Genomic DNA, 19574 nt, shown 5'->3' on the forward strand with positions numbered 1-19574 from the left:
CAGCCCTTTTTCACACCCAGCAGCTCTTTACTCTGCGAGGTGTCCCACTGAAATCGATAGGGACGATTCAATGCAAGTCGCAGTATGAGAGTCTGGCCTTTAGAAAACGCTTAACCAGTATAGCCTGGGATATAGCTATGTCTAGTTTAATTAATAATATTTTGCATGTGTAGTGCTGTACATGTTCCAAGCACTGTACAAACATTAACTACAGTGATTAATCTGTAATTAATTAGAGTAACTACTAATTAGGGTAAATAACAGTGAATCTCCCTCTGTAGGTACCAAATTGATTTTGTGAACTGAAAGCAAATTATTATGCTGATTAGATGGCATCAAGTTTAAAGTGGTACTACAAGGGGAGTGATAGCAGTGGGGTTAAAGGAAAGGACCAGGGGTCAGGATGCTGGTGTTCACAGCACAACCGTAACTTTTCAATGTGACCTTGGGCAGTCATGTGGCCCCCTGTGCCTCAGTTTCCCCATCTGTAAAATGGGGATCATGCTATTGACCTCCTTTGAAAGCACTCTAAGAGCTGGGTATTTTATTATTTCCCCGTAATGTCTGTTAAGGGGCTCCGAGAGCCTTGGCTGGCAGTCGCTAGAGAAATGCCAAGGACTATTACCATTTTGGGACCAGTCAAGCTCTCGCTATCACAGTACAAGACATGTGGAGCAAAGCTAGTGTCTTGTGTAACTCGCTGTCCTATTGCTAGAGTTACTGGGCTTTCAATTCACGGATCCAGATACTAACTTTGTTGCACCTGGGGACATAAGTGTGTAGGGTACAGTTGAAAAGGCACAACAGCTAATACAAGTTCAAGAGCCATCTTGTAACAAATAAACGAATGTTCAAGAGAAGGCTGAAGGAAAGCGTGGAGGATCTGGTGGTTTAACCTACTCTGCCAGAATCCAGGAACTCCTCAGCTATTTGCAGCCACCAGGCGAGTTCCTGCAGTCTCTTCTGCACAGCTTTACTGGAGCAACCCCCGCCCCTGGAGATCCCACAGACTGTGCAGTCCTCCTGGAACTGGAGGAAAGTGATGAGCTGACATGTACTTTGGGGGGGGACAAGTGGCAGGGTAAAATACACCAAAAACATTTGTTTTGCAGGTTAACACACTTTATATTTAACAAAATAATTTTTAATAATATATTTTTTACACATCAAATATTGTTGCTAGAACCCCATATTTTTACAGTCAAGTTTGGGGTTTTTGTCCCATTCATTTTTCAGGCACACTGTTGTTTAGCGCGTTTTGAAATTGGCTAGTCATTGACCAAGTAAATAGGATAGTCCCTTATTTAACAGTAGCAGTGTACATGGACCACATTCTCAGTGGGTGTAAATCGTAGCTGACTTCAACAGCGCTATGCTGAATTCTGGCAGCTGCAAATCTGGCCCCAATAAAACTCAAATGGGGAGGAAATAAGAATACAGAGGCAACAGGATGGTTGCAAACACAGGATCTGATTCTCCTACCATTGACGCCGAAGTGAGCCAGCCCTCAGCTGGTTTACATCAACATGGCTCCATTGATTTCAGAGGAACTGTGCTAATTTAAAGCCGCCGAGGAGCTGTCCCCAAGAGTTTGCCATGGAGCGGTTTTTAGGGCCCAAAGTCTTAACAAAAAAACCATAAATAAAAAAGCAACCAATGGTTCAAAAGCCAAGACCTGGTTATAACAGAACTGTAAAGTGGTATCACTGCTTTGAGAAGGTCTGTCACAGTATTGGGTTACATCTTCAGGAAGATAAACAAACAGGTGTCAGGGCTACAAAGCCTGAAAGTAAATAGCTTGCAGTCAGATGCCAGGAAAAGACACTCTCTGGCTGCTAACAAAGACCATGGTGCTGCCCTCCTCCACCAGTGTTGGTAGCTGCTTTCTGAAGATGGCTTCCCCGTGTATGCACCCTTTGCCCTAGTATGTCCTTGCCATAGTTCTTGGTGTGCTTATCCTCCTTTGATGCAGAATTATTACATCTTGGTGTTCCAGTTGCATGTTCGCTTTTCGTTCTCCCGAGAAGGACGCTGTAGCTGCTTAATAATGGATACATCATGGCTCTACTATAGGTTTCCTTTGTGTTTCCACCCCAGCCACATCATTTATTTTTTATTCCCATGAATGTAAATTTCAAAGCTGGCACTAGGCTACCTTACTGCAAAAGAAACCATGTCGCTCCATGCACAGAAAGCTTGGACTGCCGCTACTGTGTGTGGGCATGAATCAATCATGCAGGGATGCTCATGAATGATTCAAGAGCGCATATTATCTATGAATGGCTGCCACCGCAAAGTTCCAACCTTGGAGCAGGCTGGTGCTCTGCAGAAGGGGCTCTTGCTGGACTGCAAGATGGCAAAGCTATTTGTACCACAAGGAAACCAGTTTATTCAAGGAGTTTGAGGGCCAACTCCTCACCACGTTCATTTTAGGAATGGCTCTTGCTGGAATGAACTGCTATTAGGAGGGAAGACTTGTAATGTCTGGGGGAGATGTTCTGACCCTCTGTCTCATGCTGAGACCTTACTTCGTGAATGGACCCATTGGCTTCAGTTGAGCTACAACAGGAGGAAGGTATGACTCTGCATGGAGAGGAAGTTAATAGTCTGGCCTTATATGAGAAGTGCTATTGTAAATCCTGGGAACTATGTCTTTGCAGGCCTAGTTCATTGGTAGCCCATCACACCAGTCTGAGTCTTGGCCAGTTTCCACTGAAGTCAATGGGAAAAGTCCCAAGATGAGCTCCATGTAGGGATCAGACATTTCTTAGAATCATAGAATATCAGGGTTGGAAGAGACCTCAGGAGGTCATCTAGTCCAACCACCTGCTCAAAGCAGGACCAATCCCCAACTAAATCCCCAAATCCCTAAATGGCCCCCTCAAGAATTGCACTCATAACCCTGGTTTTAGCAGGCCACTGCTCAAACCACTGAACTTACCTCTCCCCAAAACTTGACATTTGCTCTTGGGCTGCTAGGGTCTAGGAGTGTCTGAGGTGCGAGAAGCGTGTTCATCTCCTAAGACTGATGATATTACAGATGGGTTCCTTGGCCATCATGGTTACAGGCCTTGGGGGATGGCGAGAAAGTGAATGGCTCATTAGGAGTGTTCTCAGGAAACAAGATCTTATCCACTACCCATAGAACAGGAGAACACACACTGCCACAGCTCACACCATGTAAGGGCACAGGTTTAGCTTGCTCTGTGAACAACCAGTTGTCCATATCACTATTTCTACTGGTGCTCCAGGGCAATTTTGTGATTTTAATTCATAAAAAATCTCCAGAAAACAGCTGCAGAAATCTCACTGGGGGCTGGTCAGAGATGCATTCAGATCTGCACGTGCAATAGAAACAGTGGGCCAAATCTTTGGTCTCACTGAGGTCAAGTGAAATTTCGCCATTGACTTGAGTGAGATGAGGGTTTGGCGCAGAGTGCTGATGGCACAGTGACAAGGTAAATGCAGATGTAGCTCAGGGAAGCTGCATGTTGAAACCAAATCAGAGGGCTAGTGTCAATGCTGATTATATTCACATTGGGTCTGTGCATGTTGACCCAACTGTTTATGCTAGCAAAAGCCACAAAGGGCCAAACTAATTGCTGGTGTAAGGCAGCACAGGTACACCAGGAATGTACGTGTATCCAAAGTGATTACAAACAGTCCAAAGCAAAGAGCTAGATCAATGCTGGTGACAAATGGGGCACATTTTCAACCTTGGCTGCAAACCTAGTGTGTGTCATTTTCCAAATTATTTTGGTTCATGTTTCCCCATCACGTTCATCGGTATCAAGGGAGTTACATCCATCTGATGTTATCCGGCATCGTTTAGTGATTTGATTGACAGCTTTCATGTATCAGTCATGATTATTTTGTAGATTTCTTCAACTTGATTGTCCCCACTTGGTGGAGAAAGCATAACACAGACAGCGTGATTCTAGCACGTGGTCGATCCCTCTTTCTCTGTGCATCCAGTCCGACCTTTCTGCAGTTTACAGTCCAAGTTGATTTCTTCCCTCTATTCATCCCTCCACCTCTCATCTCTTTTTTAGCATCATTAAACATTTAAAAAGTATTCATTCTTGTTTAACCCATAACCTTATTACCCAGAAGATCCTATCTGGGAGAAAGTTTAGGAAGATGCAAAAAAAAAAAAAAATCACAACAGCAAAAATGCAATTCACACTGTAGGAAGTGATAGATAAGCTGCAAGTTAATTGGCAGGTTGGAGGCATTATGAGTGGAGGAACCTGTGCAGGTATTTTCCCTTCCAAAACCTCAGCTACTGAGTCCCCATCAAGCAAAAGCAGATTAGATATCTAGCTACTGGATATATATTCTGTATATGGCGTGTGAGAGAACTTTCCTGTTAGCAAAATATTCACTTTTGTTAACCCTAAAAGGTTTTGCTGGTGACCCTAGCGCAGCTGGCAGGAGGTTTAACATGTGCAGTGTAGAAGCCATTACATTTGTCTTTTAATAGACTCATCATTGGTCTATATTTTGCCTTTACAGAGTCTGCTTGCCGTGGCACTCGCGTTTTGAACACTGAGCAGGCTTCCACCAGTCCCCGTTGTGACAGTGACAGATGTTACACTCATCCACTTTCACTTCAATGCCAGCCGGAATTATTGTGGTTCCTGCAAAGCAGTTTGGACCTGGAAACACACATACAAAATAAATACAAAAATTAAAATTGGAGCTGGGTGTGTATGGAAGGAGAGCGGGGGGGGGCACATGGTGGATTTGAGAGTTAGACCACATAATAAGCGTTTACGAGCAGGGGGTCTGATGAAGTCATCCCAAAGTACAACCCCTCCCCATCCCTTCAAATAACCAGCCAGTCCAACATCGCCATAGTCCATTAGCACCAGGCAGGAAATCCTGGCCCTATTGAAATCAATGGCAAAACCCTCATTCACTTCAATGCGGCGAGGATTGTGCCCATCGTGCAGTTAAACAACATTTTCGTAGAAGCCATGAGAGTGCTCAATTGGTTTCCAAGCATAAAACAAAGCTTCAGACATTTAGCTTCCTTCACAATCCTCCCCGTTCATTGGATACTTTGTCACAGTCAGAGGCTTCCCCTGAGCAGCTGATCGGTAATGCAGTGTCCCCTTCCTCCTAGACCGGCTGCAAGACCACAGAAAAACATTGGGACTAAATCTTCAGCTGCTGTAAATTGGCAGCACTCCAGCAAAGTGAATGGAGCACTGCCAATTTATACCCGTGGCTGCTATAACTCCCTCCAGCTCCTTAAAATCAGTCCCTGGGATCCTGAGCCAGTTCCCTGATAACAATGAATAATTCACGGCATCAATAATTGATTTGCCTCCCAAACAAGCTCAGTTAGAGATTTTATTTTGTAAAGGGGATTCCTTTAATCTGCTGATCTTGCCCTTTTTTTTTTTTTCAAAAAAATCTTTATTAGACAATTTCAAAACCAAGTCGCTTCTGAAGTCAGCAGGCTTTTTGTTTTCTCATGCTTATAAAGGCCCAACAAATAAAACATGGCCCAGCGGGTTATGTACATGCAATGCTTCTTCCCCCATACACACCCACTAGCATAATACTGAGCCTCAGCCCTCAATGAAATCAATTCTGAAAAGCCAGAGAGGTGAGAGGCTGCAGAGGTTTAGACTCTTTGAGGACTGATGGCTGCATTATCCCAATCACTATGTGAGCTGATTGTAGAAGTTAAATTAGCTAAACTAAACTGATTGTCACATGTATTCAGTATTGCCCAAAACTATGGTCAAGTGTAACTTCAACTGTCCTCTAGTCACATGTTTTTGCATCTGTTTTCCTACTACCTGGAGTGAATTTGCAATAATATTTTAATATCAAAGCACATGAATCACAGGCTAGCTCTAAACTCAACTTAGCACTGTTTTAAGGGAAAGCAGCTCTTCCCAAGGTGCATTTGTTTCTCTCTCTCACAGAGAATTTTAAATCTACATTTCAAGAAAAAAATGCGTATCTGCAAACTGGCCATTGGCCTGATTTTTCTAATGGAAAATGTGGTTTCTGCAAAATAATTATTTTTAACCTAAAATACTGATTTTGCCAAAAAATTTGATTTTCCATCAGGGCAGGCCAAAGTGAAATATTTTCTTTGGGGCTGGTTCAACCCAAATTAGAATATTTCATTGTCAGAAATAACCCAACATGTTTCCTTTTGAATCAATTCAACCAAACATTAAACTGCATTTTCATATTGTGGTTCATTGCCTTACAGGAGTTACAGATCTGGCACTGATTCTCAGTGGTTCAGGTGCCCAGGAGAGCTACATCTCCTGTATAAGGACAAAAACCAAATGTTTAAGTGTCAGAATTTCTCACGGGACAGAATTTCAAAACTGCACTCAAGTCTACCTACTATACCAATGTTAAGAGTCCGTTGAAAGTTTATTTCATGCCTCTAGCTTGGTGTGTGTGTAGATGTTAATATAGCCATTGTTCTCAAGCTGTCATCACCAGTAGCTCTTTCCCACTCCATATAACTCTCAAACTGACATTATTTATAGTACAGTAGCACCTAGCTGCTTTTAGGGTGACCAGATAGCATGTGAGAGAGATTGGGACAGGGTGTGTGTGTGTGGGGGGGGGGTGTAATAGGAGCCTATATAAGAAAAAGACCCAAAAATCAGGACTGTCCCTATAAAATCAAGAGATCTGGTCATTCTAGCTACTTTATTGGGGCTCCACTGTGGTAGGTGCTATTCTCACACATTAGTAAGAAACAGTCCCTGTCCAAACAAGCAGGCAGTCTAAACAGACAAGCCAGATGATGGATGGGGACGGAAATGACTTGCCCAAGGTCACACAGTAAATCAGTGGCAGAGCTGGGTCCAACACCCAGGCTTCCTGATGCCTCGAACAGTATCCACTGGACCTCCTGCCTTTCTTGGCCAAACCTTTGGAAACTGAAGGAAGTTTTTAAGTGTACATGTACACAGACAGACCCAAGCACACACTGGAAATGCTCTTCAAGTTTTTTGTGTTTTGAAAGATTAGCTGTTTGCATGACATTCCCTGGGACTATTGGTGGAACTGGCAACCTGTCCCAAACCTAAGTATACAAACACTGCATATATTGCAGTGGTCAGCTACTTGAAAGGTTCCCTCCATTCAATGGATAACAGAAATATTTCCATATGTATGAATTCAATAAAATTACCTCTCAAGTGACTCCCAGTTAGGTCCTGTGCTTTAACCTCACTACACAGGCAGAAACACAGTTCAAAACTTTCTTCTCCCCCTCCCTTCACAAAACCATTTGCAGGAATAATGTTTGTGGCATCGCATTAAACAGAGGGAGGGTGGTGAACTTCACACATTTATCTTAAATTTGCCCAGGAGTCTCGCCTGAAAACTAGAGCGATTATGGGCACAGCAAGATGTCTGGGCACTCTAAATTATAGAGAAGTCTAAATCAGAGGGTCAATCCATTTAATGGGAAGGAGGTTGAAATGCACTATGTAGCTTGGTAGGACTTACAGGCCTGTGCCTGTCACAGGCACGACTGGGAATGGGGGTGGTCTAGTGCCATACCAAAGAGGTTTGCATTTTACAGCATCAGAAAACTATTTCTTTCCCCTCATTAACTTTATTAGTACCAGGACTTTATAGTACACTTCTCAGAGCTCACAGGTTTAAGTACAACAGGCCACAGGTTTGACATTGCTGGTCTTAACTACCCAGAAGTAATTTAGATCATTGTCAAGCAGAATAATTGATGTTTCTTGGCTATTATTCACATTTAAGTCATCCCTCCCTTTAATAAGTGCTGCTATAAATTTAGATCAGCTTTGTCTCAGCTTTGCCTGTCCACACTAATAGAGTCATATGAGTGAGACACCTCTGATGACTTCGCGCTAGCATTTGGAGCCGTTATATACATCCAGTATCTGCTACTTTACTATCGTCCACTTTCATGCTAACAGGAACCACACTTCCTTGTAATCTATAGGTTAATGCATTTGTCTTTGTTCCCCAATTGCCTGGCAGACTGTGGTGTACTAAGGTATAGCCAAGGTGCTCAAAAGTCGGGAGAGGAAGGAAGCTCTTGTGGTTAAGGCATGGGGTTGGGACTAGGAGATATGCATTCAGTTTTTGGCTCTGTTGCTGACTTTGGGCAGGCCATTTCATCTCTGTCCCTCAGGTCCCCATCTGCAAAATGGGAATAATCATTTGTGTCCTGTGTATTTAGACTATCAGCTTCTCAGGGCAAAAGTGTCTCTTACTAGGTGTTTGTCCAGCGCCCTGCCCGCTGCATTCCCAATCTTAGCCAGAACCTCTGGGAGATCATATAAATAATGGATAATTAAAATAATCCTGTCATTACCATGTGGTGCTAACGTTGTAGCAAACAACTGTGACCTTTAAATGGCCATCCAGGATCATCTCACTAGTCCTTTTAAAGGAGTGCTGTGCCTGTACTGCTACCCTGTACACCACAGCTTTAAGGAACAAGGCAGAGAAGCGTGAGTGCAGTAGCATGAGAAGCGTATTGCCTCGGAGTAATTCCTTAAGATGGAATCAAGCATTGGCTGCATGGGCCCTGGTTGACAAAAGGGTACAGCCAGTCCTCCAGAAAGACCCACAAGAGCAAGGGAGGGGCTTCATGTGATCTCAGGCGTGTTTGAAAAGAGCAGGCCTGGCTCTTCTGCAAGAAAGTGCGGGCAGCACCAAATCCATGCATGGTGTGATTCCAGCCAAGATGAACACCTCGAAAAAGGAGCCAGCTAAAATTGAGGTACCTGCAGTGGGACCCCAGCAGATACCAGCACAGATTTAGAGGCCTGTGTCTTAGGAGGACACCGGTGCTTGTGGGATATAGTAATGATCAAGGGCCTGATCCAAAGACCATTGAAGTCATTGGGCATCTTTCCATTGAGTTCAGGGGACTTTGGATCAGGCCCCAGTAGGTTGTAGTTAAGGCTGAGAGTGCATATCAGCAATGTACAGTAAAATATCCCCAAACCAAGTGTGACCACCCCAGGAAATTCAGACCCAAGGTTAAACTTAAAAGAAATCCCGACATGTTAAGGTAACACGCAGTTAGGGCACCCAAACCAGCTAAACTCTGCCCCCTAGGGATGCCATGCAATAGCCACAGGATTATGATTAATGCATTTTAATATTTGTAATCCAAGATTAGAGTCCCACCCCCACCCCATGGTGTCACTACAGGAAAAAGAGTTAAGGTTGTTTGAATGCCTTAACTGAGCATTTCCATTACTCCAAAGGGGCCTCTTTGAAGCACGTGGCATTTCTATGGCTGTCTATGTGCTTGGGCCCTATAGCTCTTTGTCCCCATCTAGTGGCTGGAACATGTAACACTTCCAATGGGAGTAGTGGGGGCAAAAGACATATCTGGCTTTAAGACTAAGCTTGATAAGTTTATGGAGGGGATGGTATGATGGGATAGCCTAGTTTTGGCAATTAATTTGGCAATTGATCTTTGATTAACAGCAGGTAAGTATTCCCAGTGGTCTGTGATGGGATGTTAGATGTGTTGGGATCTGAGTTACTGCAGAGAATTCTTTCCTGGGTGCTGGCTGGTGAGTCTTGCCCACATGCTCAGGGTTTAGCTGATCACCATATTTGGGGTCGGGAAGGAATTTTCCTCCAGCGCAGATTGGCTGAGGCCCTGGAGATTTTTTGCCTCTGCAGCATGGGGCATGGGTCACTTGCTAGAGGATTATCTGCAACTTGAGGTCTTCAAACCACAATTTGAAGACTTCAGTAACTTGGACATAGGTTAGGGGTTTGTTATAGAAGTGGATGGGTGAGATTCTGTGGCCTCCATTGTGCAGGAGGTCAGACTAGATGATCATATTGGTCCCTTCTGACCTTAGAGTCTATGAATCTCTCTCAATCTCAGTTTATGAGTCTGCTGCTGCCATCCATCTAACAAACTTTCGTTCCAGACACTCATGCTTTTAAGATCCAGAGGTTCTGGGTTTAATCTCTATACCCGACCCAGGGCAGTGTTATAATTGATGTAGGTAGGTCTCTCTCTCTCTTTCTTCCCCTCCTTCCTGATAAACCAGAAGAGACATCAACAACAGAAAACAACGACACCCGGATTCCCTTTTAACAACCACAATGACGCTGCACTGTCTAGATAATGCTAATTGCAATTTGCATTCTGCTGTTTTCATTTTCATTCTTTATAAAATAAGGGGTTTGCTCTCCAGAACCAGGACCAAATAGCATTCTCTCTTTCTGAACCCCTCCCCCGGCCTCCTTGCTTCTTGATTTTAATGGGAGTGGTACATACAGGACTTGGCTCTCTTCTCACTCACATTGATTATGGACTCCAGCAGTGTCACCTCTGATTTATACCAGCTTGAGCAGAGAATCAGGCCTGGTCTGAGAGGACAGACTTTGGCCTGCAATTTTGCTTAAAAAAAAAAAATCACTCAGTAACAGCAAACATATTGTATGTAACATAATGCTGCAGGTTGGCTTAAACCTTGTTTAAACTGTGGAGTGTGTCCTCCCTCCTCATTGAAAACAGCTGTAAGAGACAGCTGGCACCTGAGACAAAGAGGGTGCGGGAGCCCATCCAGAAATCTGAACTATGTATGGGAGGGAGGGAGGGAGATAGCCTGAGAAGGGTCAGAAGATGCACAGCATAGAGAAGCTGGCTAAAAGAAAGTTGGGGCTGTAAGCAAAGAAACCATCTCCTCTTTTTGGTTCCTCCTGTGTTCAGGGAAACAAGACTTTGTATATTCTTTGTTGACAAACAAGAGTGCACCACACTCTGTCATCACTTTCTCCACCCAATAGAAAATACCGACAAGATCTCAAATTCTGGCTAGTCGCTCACGGTAACAACACCACATATAATGAACAACAGCATGGTACATAAAAGTATAATGCAAAAGGCAAGATCGTGGCAAAAACTACCCCAATAAGTCTCCTGCCTAGTACATGAATGTCACTCATCCAATGCCGAATACTGAAAACATAATTTTGAACACTATTTTAAATGTATTTTATCAATTTCAACTCCAGTGATTTACATGCTAATAAATCTGATCCTAAATGAGTACGTTTGGTATTCATGAAAAGATCACTTTTTCATTCACATGGGACCTCTGCTTGGTAGATTCTGAGAACCATTTTGGTACCGGGCCTTTCTGAAAGCTCTAGTAAATGAGTTTTGCCACAGCACAAACAGGGCAGATTATAAACCCAATGTCTATATTTCTTCCACAGCCTGTTGAAGTAATTGTTTCTTCACACAGTAGGCTTACAGACTTCTGCGTGGGACTGAACCGAACTGCAGTCTGTGGTGTTCATAACAGATTTTAATTCTCTGCTTCATGAAATCTGAGACATGTTGTCGTGTTATGACACCGAGAACAGATTTTCCCATCAGGTAAACTCATTTGCTTCTGTTTAAAGTCCCAGGTCAAACACACTTGAAATGCCAATAATTGCAGCTAGCTGCATTTAAAGTTGAACTAAGCACCTGTACCTCTTCAGAACAACAGTCTGTTTGCCTGCCAGACTCCTAACAACAAACAGATTCCAAAACAGTCACCAGTTCGGGGCAAGGGTTATCCACCCCCAGGAGTACAGAGAAAAGACCTTCTCATTAAAATTTAAACAAAAGGCTTCCTCTGGAGCTGAGGGTAGCAAGGAAGGGGGAAGAACGTTTTCTCGATTGCTGCCCTAAGGCTGCCTGTTAATCATTTTATTTGAAAATTCAATACTGCCACAACTCCCACACACAGGAGAGATGGAGGGATTGCCTGGCACTTAAGGATGTAAGATTTATAGCTCCAGGCTCCAATTAACTCTGCTGAATGCGTGAGGAGGAATGCAGCCAAGCTGTGCTGGGGAAGGGGGAGGGAGCTGGGCTCTTTTAGCACCAAGGGGTTTGACAGGCTGATGAGGGAATCCTCTACCTGTCAGCTGCTAGCACAGACTGCATCCGCTGACCCTGCCTGCCTGTCTCTAGCGGGGCCCAGGTTGGGAATTCTGTGTCTTCCTGCAATGGATTTTGGCAGCATCCGTGGCACTAACACACAGCAGGGCCAGATGACACCGTCAAAGAGCTGCCAAGCTGCAGAACCAGGCTGGAAGGAGAGATGCATTCAGTGCTGGAGGGGGATTCTTCAAGGCCAGAGGGAGGGCTGGATTAGGTCTCCTGCTTTACTTCCTCCTTCCACGCCATCATGCCTGTCTGCTCCATTCCTTGCCCCATCACTCTGCTGGGGCTGAGAGAGAGCCACCCACCTCCGGCCCTGGTGATGGTCAGTGTTCCTCTCTGCCTGGTAGGCAGGGCCAGAGCCAGGGCAGGGGCCCTCGGCGTTCCACACAGCAGCTAGGATGACCAGATGTCCTGATTTTATAGGGACAGTCCCGATATTTGGGACTTTTTCTTATATAGGCTCCTATTACCCCCCCATCCCAGTCCCGATTTTTCACACTTGCTGTTTGGTCACTAACAGCAGCCCTCATGCCAGCACCTGGCTTCCTGCCTTGGTCGCACATTTCCAGAAGCAAAGCAGGGAGAGCTGATGGGGGCAGCAGCCACTCGAGGGGAGCTGACTGGGCGTGTGTAAACCATCTAGGCTGCCAGCAAGCTAGGGGAGCCCCCCGGATCTTACCCCTCTCCCTTTGCTCTGGTCTATTTTACCTCTCCCCTACCCCCCACATACCCTTTGTTGCTTTCATGCTCCTCTCCCGCCTTCCTCTGGTACCTCTTCCCTCATCTCTCCTCCCACCACTTGGTCCCTCTTCTCCCTGCCCATCTGCTCCCCTCCCACGGTGCTCTTTACAGAGCAGGACTTTGCAGTGACATTGACTAATGGGTAGTTTCATTCTGCCTGTGAGTCAGTGCTGGCTACAGCTGGGTTGTGCTTCTCTCCCCTGGGCTACGAGGGCTGGCTGGCTTCCAGGCAGTCAAGTGAACTGCAGGACCATTCTGCCCCTCAGTACAGAGCCTGCAGCAGTCAGGGGGAATGGCAGGGGAGGAGTAGCTCATGGAGGGAAACAGATCTGAGGAAGGTGCGAGCTGGGCAGGCTTCGAATGGGAGAGGGAAGAGGCGAGGTGGGGGAAGGGAACTGGGAGCACAGTGCACCCACTGGGAAGGAAAGACAAGGCAGGAGTGCCATATGTCAGGCATGCAATGTGCTTGGACCCACCTTGCACAATAGCAGCCCCACCTGGGTAAGGCCTGGGGACACTACCGCAATAGAAATGTGAATTAAATAGCAATAAGCCTACCAAGCTTTGAGATTTATTGAGCCATTAAGAACCTGACAACTGCCTCTGCATCTAACAGGAACACTGCCACACTTCAAAAAGGGCAGATCTCCTCCTTCGTGCTGTAATGTGTCCAGAGGAGTGTCCAATCAGCAGCAAAGTGCACTGTTCCAACAGCAACCTGCTTGGAATAAGTGGCTTTCTCCAGCCCTAGAAGTCGGGTAGTCACTGGGGAGCTTTCTAGCTACCTATGCATTTACACATCTGACAGCTAATCCAGCCATACAAAGACAGAATCTTGCACTAGGGAGCAGTAGGTGGATTTGTGATAGTCCCTGGAGGAATGTCAGCCTGCAAATCAATGAACGGATTACAAGGCAAAACTAAAATATTTTGATCTGCAGCAGATCTAATCTAGCTCCAATACTCTTCCCGTCATGCGTCCTTTATCCTCTCCCGATAAGCGCCACCAATAAGCACGAACATATACCGCTAAGGACCAGATCTGGCCACCTCTATTAAGCTTAAGCTCTAAGAAAAACACTAAACTATCGCAATCCTAGCAATAAAAAGCACAAGCAGCGGCAAAACGGCATTTCCCACCGATACTTCTTATGGATCTTCTGTCACAAGGCAACTGAAAGAGAACGCTGGACGAGGGTGCAAAAAGCTACAGACCCACGGGCTGGTGCCAGCAAACCCTTGCTACCATTCGAGTGTAATATCAAGCACTCCCCTCAGCAGCAAGGATCGGGCCCTACATTGCTATGGGAAAGGCAGTGGGAACTCAGAGGGACGCTGTGCCGAGCTTCAGGAACATGGGCTTATTGCACCAGAGGTGCTCGGCTCTTCTTTGCCTGCCCTGCTCTCTCTGGAGTGACACGTTCCCCTTCGGAGGAGGATGCACTGATGACTCCTCTGCATGCTGAGTCTAAGTGACTGCTCCAATTTTAGGAATTAGGATGAGACCTTCATGGGGGTGGGGGAAGGAGATAGGTTATTCCATTACTGTCTATTTCTGGAACCTTCCTAGGAAGCAGCCGGCACTGGCCACTGCCAGAGACAGGATTTTGGACTGGATGGACCTTGGGTCTGATCCAGCTGGTGATTCCTATGTGCTTATGTTGTAAGCAACGGGCAGATGGTTCCTCCCCCGTGCTCATGTGTGAGGGCCCATTGTAATCCAGCTCTTAGCGAGGCATTTAAACCCACAGAGACAGGTGGGGTGGGGGAAGTGGGAGCAATCAAAGGCCCAAAACTTATTGGGTCAGACCCTCAGCTGGTGTCAGTTGCCAGGTTTATACCAGCTGTGGCTCTTCTCCATTAACAATAACGTAGATTAATGAATGCTAATGACATGGGGCGCTCAGGCAGCAAGAGTTTTATGTTCCTGGTTTAACACTGACTGAAATGAGTTAAAAAATAGTCATGAGTTTTTGTTTGATTGCTAAGCTAACATTTTGAATGTGCCATAATCCAAGCCTTATGCTTCCTTTTTATGATCCTGGATGAGCACCTGTGTTGAAGACAAATGCCAGAGAAGCATCCAACCCAACTGCTGTTGAGCCACTTTTAGAGTAAATTATGACTTTGTCCTACTCCCTGTAATGGCATTATTGAGATGTGGAATAAAACATTAGAATTCAATAGCATCGTGCAAGGATTGACTGAAAGCAAACAAGTAGCAGGGAGCATGTGGTTTAATTTTCTTTCAGACGCTGAGCATATGGCATCATGCCGACATTTTGTACATCTTAGCAGTTCAGTGCCAAATGCCACAGCGATTCCTAAGCACTGGGGGCTACATTCTGCTCTCCGTTACATCTCAGGCAAGCCAATTGAAATCCATGGCTTTCCCGGGGGGCCGACATCCATGCAGAACTGAGCCATGTATGTGTGAATGAATGCTGCAATAAATGATTAAAAACTGTGAGTGAGCAGGAATTACATAGGGCAGATGGTGACACACTGAACAGTACCCTACACTATGAGAAGTCCCACTGAGTTAATAATAAAAATAGGGTTCCAGTAAATAAAGTACTTTCTTAGCAAGTAAAGATATCACAATATGACCTTAAATTTTTCCCAGCGAGACTAGTCTGCATGGCCTCCCCAACCCAATATGGCTAACATCTCCAAAGTAATTCAGATCATTGGTTAATTCAAGGGGTATATATTGTTTTAGGAAGAGGAGAACAGATACTTTCTTATGTACCTCATGTTGGTTAATTCTGGCCAATTACCTGGCATACAGTAAGTACATTTAAACATATTTCCTCTGTCTCCCAAACAATGTGGCACATTCTCAAGGAGCGGAAATTACACTGTGTAACCAGGAGAGGGTGTTGGCTTGTTTTTTTTGCTAGAAGTAATAATCCTCCCCTTGGCTCCATATAACATTCAGAGCTGGGTAGATACCGCAAACATTCCCATGAATATTCATTCAAATGTCTTAAAGAATTTGCTGTCAAAGTTTGCAGTCCATGAATATTCTACCAGAAATGCTTGCTGAAATGGAAAGAGTTTCGAGCAAGTATGGCAGAACCTTCTCAGAAAGCGAATGCCAATTTCCTAGCCACGAATATTCACACCAGAAATCTCCTTCTGAGTTATGACCATCCAATTGGGGAACCAAAACAATAGCATTTGGCCTGCATGTCCAGTCCAAACAACTCATATCCCCAACACTGATTATTCAGAAAATACTGACCACACACAAGCTACAGAGCAAGAATTATAGATAAAAATAAATGGGGGGAGGGAAGAGGAATGCAATCTGCTTGCAGCTAATCCACAAAGCGAGAAAGAGGTGAAAATTGTAAAATAAGTTATTCATTACAAATTATTCCCCCAGCTCTATTAATATTTATGCATTCACAGTAAGTCTGCTTAATTTCTCACGAGGGTGCCTGAAATAATGACTGTGGCCCATGTAGGAGCGTATCTGGGGTAGAGGGAAGAACTGGAATAGGACTAAACCCGGATTCTATTCTGCATTCTGCCACTATAATCTTGTATGTATTACTTTGTTTTCGTAAAGCATAAAAGAGGTTATTTATTTACCACTCCAGGCCCTTGTGTCAACTTTTCATAATACCCAACTCAACCCCCACATCCTTGCAAGACAATGGACAAGTTCCAAACTCTGGGTGCCTCAGTTTATTCATTTATGGAATGAATATAATGAATATCACAACACTGGGATATTTTTAAATACCTTGTGCCTGATTCCCAAGGCCTTGCACCTGGCTTAGCCATTTACATTGACACTTGTCTTAAATCATTGCACTCTTCTGAGCTGGTAAAATGGTCCAGCCACGTTGCACAGCTGTACAAGTCACATGGCACTGGAGCTCTTTTGAGGTTTCTCAATGAAAGGAGTTAGAACAGAGCTTCCCTGCCTATTCTTGAACTCATGGTTATAGCGCGTGCAGTAACTTGTCACAAGTACCAGTAAACATATCCCAACACTCTCTGTTGCGGTCCAACCTCAATACTTGTGCATCACACAGCTTGGCTATAGAACCAATAAATGTTCTTAAATGCACCAGAATCCAGCCAAATAATGCTATAAAATAAAGAGCAAAGCAATTGGGCCAGTGTATATTCTCACTGAATTTCCATTTTTGGCTCTTTTCTATTGCTATCATTATTTTTGGAGGATACCATCACCCACAGTTATTTTTCCCAAAGCTTTCCCCCCCTATCCATTGTCAGACAAGTCAGGAACTGTGTGTTCAACCTGTTTGGGTTTTTTGGTTGTTTCAGGAGATGTGGTCTAATCACATGGATCAGCTATTTCACGTACCTTACAGGCTGGAGACATTTCAAATTCCCTGCTCTGCCCACCTGGATGTATCATGAGCCAGGTTCTGATGCCTTGACTCACACTGAATAGGATGTTATGGCACAGGCAGGTCCCTGGATGCCAAGGGCATTACTCACAGAGTGAGTTATCACTCAGTATGACTGTGGATATCAGAATAAGAATATAAGAACAACCATAATGGGTCAGACCAAAGGTCCATCTAGTCCACTATCCTGTCTTCTGACAGTGGCCAATGCCAGGTGCCCCAGAGGGAATGAACAGAACATCATAGAGTGATCCATCCCCTGTCGCACATTCCCAGCTTCTGGCAAACAGAAGCTAGGAATACCATCTCTGCCCATCCTGGCTAATAGCCATTGATGGACCTATCCTCCATGAATTTCACAGAATATCAGGGTTGGAAGAGACCTCAGGAAGCCATCTAGTCCAACCCCCGGATCATAGCAGGACTAATCCCCAACTAAATCATCCCAGCCAGGGCTGTGTCAAGCCTGATCTTAAAAACCTCTAATGAAGTAGATTCCACCACCTCCCTAGGTAACCCATTCCAGTGCTTCACCACCCCTCTAGTTAAAAAGCTTTTCCTAATATGCAATCTAAACCTCCCCCACTGCAATTTGAGACCATTACTCCTTGTTCTGTTATCTGGTACCACTGAGAACAGTCTAGATCCATCCTCTTTGGAACCCCCTTTCAGGTAGTGAAAGCAGCTATGAAATCCCTCCTCATTCTTCTCTTCTGCAGACTAAACAATCCCAGTTCCCTCAGCCTCTCCTCATAAGTCATGTGCCCCAGCCCCCTAATCATTTTTGTTGCCCTCTGCTGGACTCTTCCCAATTTTTTCACATCCTTCTTGCAGTGTGGGGCCCAAAACTGGACACAGTACTCCAGATAGGCCTCATCAATATTCAATAGAGGGGAATGATCACATCCCTCGATCTGCTGGCAATGTCCCTACTTAAACAGGCCCAAATGCTGTTAGTCTACTTGGCAAGAAGGGCACACTGTTGACTTGTATCCAGCTTCTTGTCCACTGTAATCCCTAGGTCCTTTTCTGCAGAACTGCTGCCTAGCCATTCAGTCCCTAGTCTGTAGCAGTGCATGGGATTCTTCCGTCCTAAGTGCAGGACTCTGCAGATGTCCTTGTTGAGCCTCATCAACCTTATCTAGCTCTTTTTTGAATCTGGTTCCTAATGGTTCTAGTGGACCCTGTTTCTGTATGATAATGCCATTTAGATACACTGATCTTGCACAAGCTTGTCAGATGTTAATTCCTTTCTCTCAACCTATTTATACAGCACTCCAAACAACTATTTATAGCAGTTCAGAGTGTAAGAAAAGATCTCAACTCTTGTCCTTGATTAACTTGTCAAAACAGTGAGGGAGGTTTGGCTTCCCCCCCAAGATACCAAAACTTAAAGATAAACTCTTCTTTGGGGCCAAAATAAGGAATTCAAAAGTCAGCTGATTAAGATGAGGTTTGCCTGTCCACAGGAGTAGATTTAAAATAATACTCCAGGATTCTACAGTGCTGGTCAAAAAAAAACAAAAACAGAACAAAAACACAGCAGCAACTCTTGGAATATATTGGATAGTGACAATTCTATAGTATTGCTTTTATTAGGCCAATAACAATACTGACTTATATTTATAATGTTTTTCCAAACACAACAAGTGTACCAAAATACCAGATTTGTCATCATACATAAAGTAAAGGGGGGTAAGTTAAAGGGAGAAGAGGGGAAGCAACACATCTATCTTCAGGGTCTACATCGGGGTGGGCAAACTTTTTGGCCCAAGTGCCACATCAGGGTTGTGAAACTATACGGAGCGCTGGGTAGGGAATGCTGTGCCTCCTCAAACAGCCTGCCCCCCTATCTGTTCTCTCCCACTTCCCACTCCCTGACTGACCCTCTCAGAACCTCCGACCGCCCCGCTCAGAACCCCTGACCCATCCAACCCCCCCTTCCTGTCCCATGACTGCACCGACACCTATCCACACCTCTACCCCCGACAGGCCCCTCTGGATTCCCACGCCTATCCAAGCTCTCTGCTTCCCCTCCCCTGATCCTCTGCCAGAATCTCTGCCCCATCCAACCACCTCTGCTCCCTGTCCCCTTTCCCACCCAGGACTCCCTGCCCCTTATCCAACGCCTCCGCTCCCCGCCTTCTTACCACTCTGCTCAGAGCAGCAGGTGCTCACAGCCCCGCTGCCTGGCCAGAGCCTGCCATGCCACCCACGCTGCCCAACAGGAGCAACGGGCCAGAGCACTGGCGCTGTGGCAAAGGGAGGCTTGGGGGAAGAGGTAGGCAGGGGAGGGGCTGGGGGCTAGCCTCCCTGCCCGGGAGCTCAGGGGCTGGGCAGGATGGTCCCACAGGCTATAGTTTGCCCACATCTGGTCTACATTAATCTTAGACCTCTAAACAGTCAGCCCATAGGTTGCCTATCCCTGATGTAGACCAATAACCACCTCCCCTACTCCCCCCTCCAAAAAACCCAACCCCATAACTACA

General features: G+C 45.2%; 1 protein-coding gene and 1 long non-coding RNA gene across 4 annotated transcripts in view; one reads left to right on the forward strand and one right to left on the reverse strand.

The window, feature by feature from the left end:
- Positions 1-4601, forward strand: part of LOC115659433 — a 35734-nt gene extending 31133 nt beyond the window's left edge. The window contains exon 4 of the long non-coding RNA XR_004002548.1: positions 4516-4601. This is a non-coding gene — a long non-coding RNA (uncharacterized LOC115659433). The remainder of the gene's footprint in view (positions 1-4515) is intronic.
- VWC2L (von Willebrand factor C domain containing 2 like) overlaps positions 1-19574 on the reverse strand; it is a 133781-nt gene that overhangs the window by 41696 nt on the left and 72511 nt on the right. For 2 of the 3 annotated variants that reach the window (XM_030579561.1, XM_030579562.1), the window contains exon 4: positions 2866-4658. The exons of the other annotated variant lie outside the window; for it this stretch is intronic. In XM_030579561.1, the coding sequence (XP_030435421.1) occupies positions 4510-4658 (149 nt within the window). In that variant the 3' untranslated portion in view covers positions 2866-4509. Of the gene's footprint in view, positions 1-2865; positions 4659-19574 lie in introns of those variants that run through there. 3 annotated transcript variants of the gene reach the window in all.

This window comes from Gopherus evgoodei, chromosome 11 (assembly GCF_007399415.2).
Source record: "Gopherus evgoodei ecotype Sinaloan lineage chromosome 11, rGopEvg1_v1.p, whole genome shotgun sequence".
NCBI classification, from domain to species: Eukaryota; Metazoa; Chordata; order Testudines; family Testudinidae; genus Gopherus; species Gopherus evgoodei.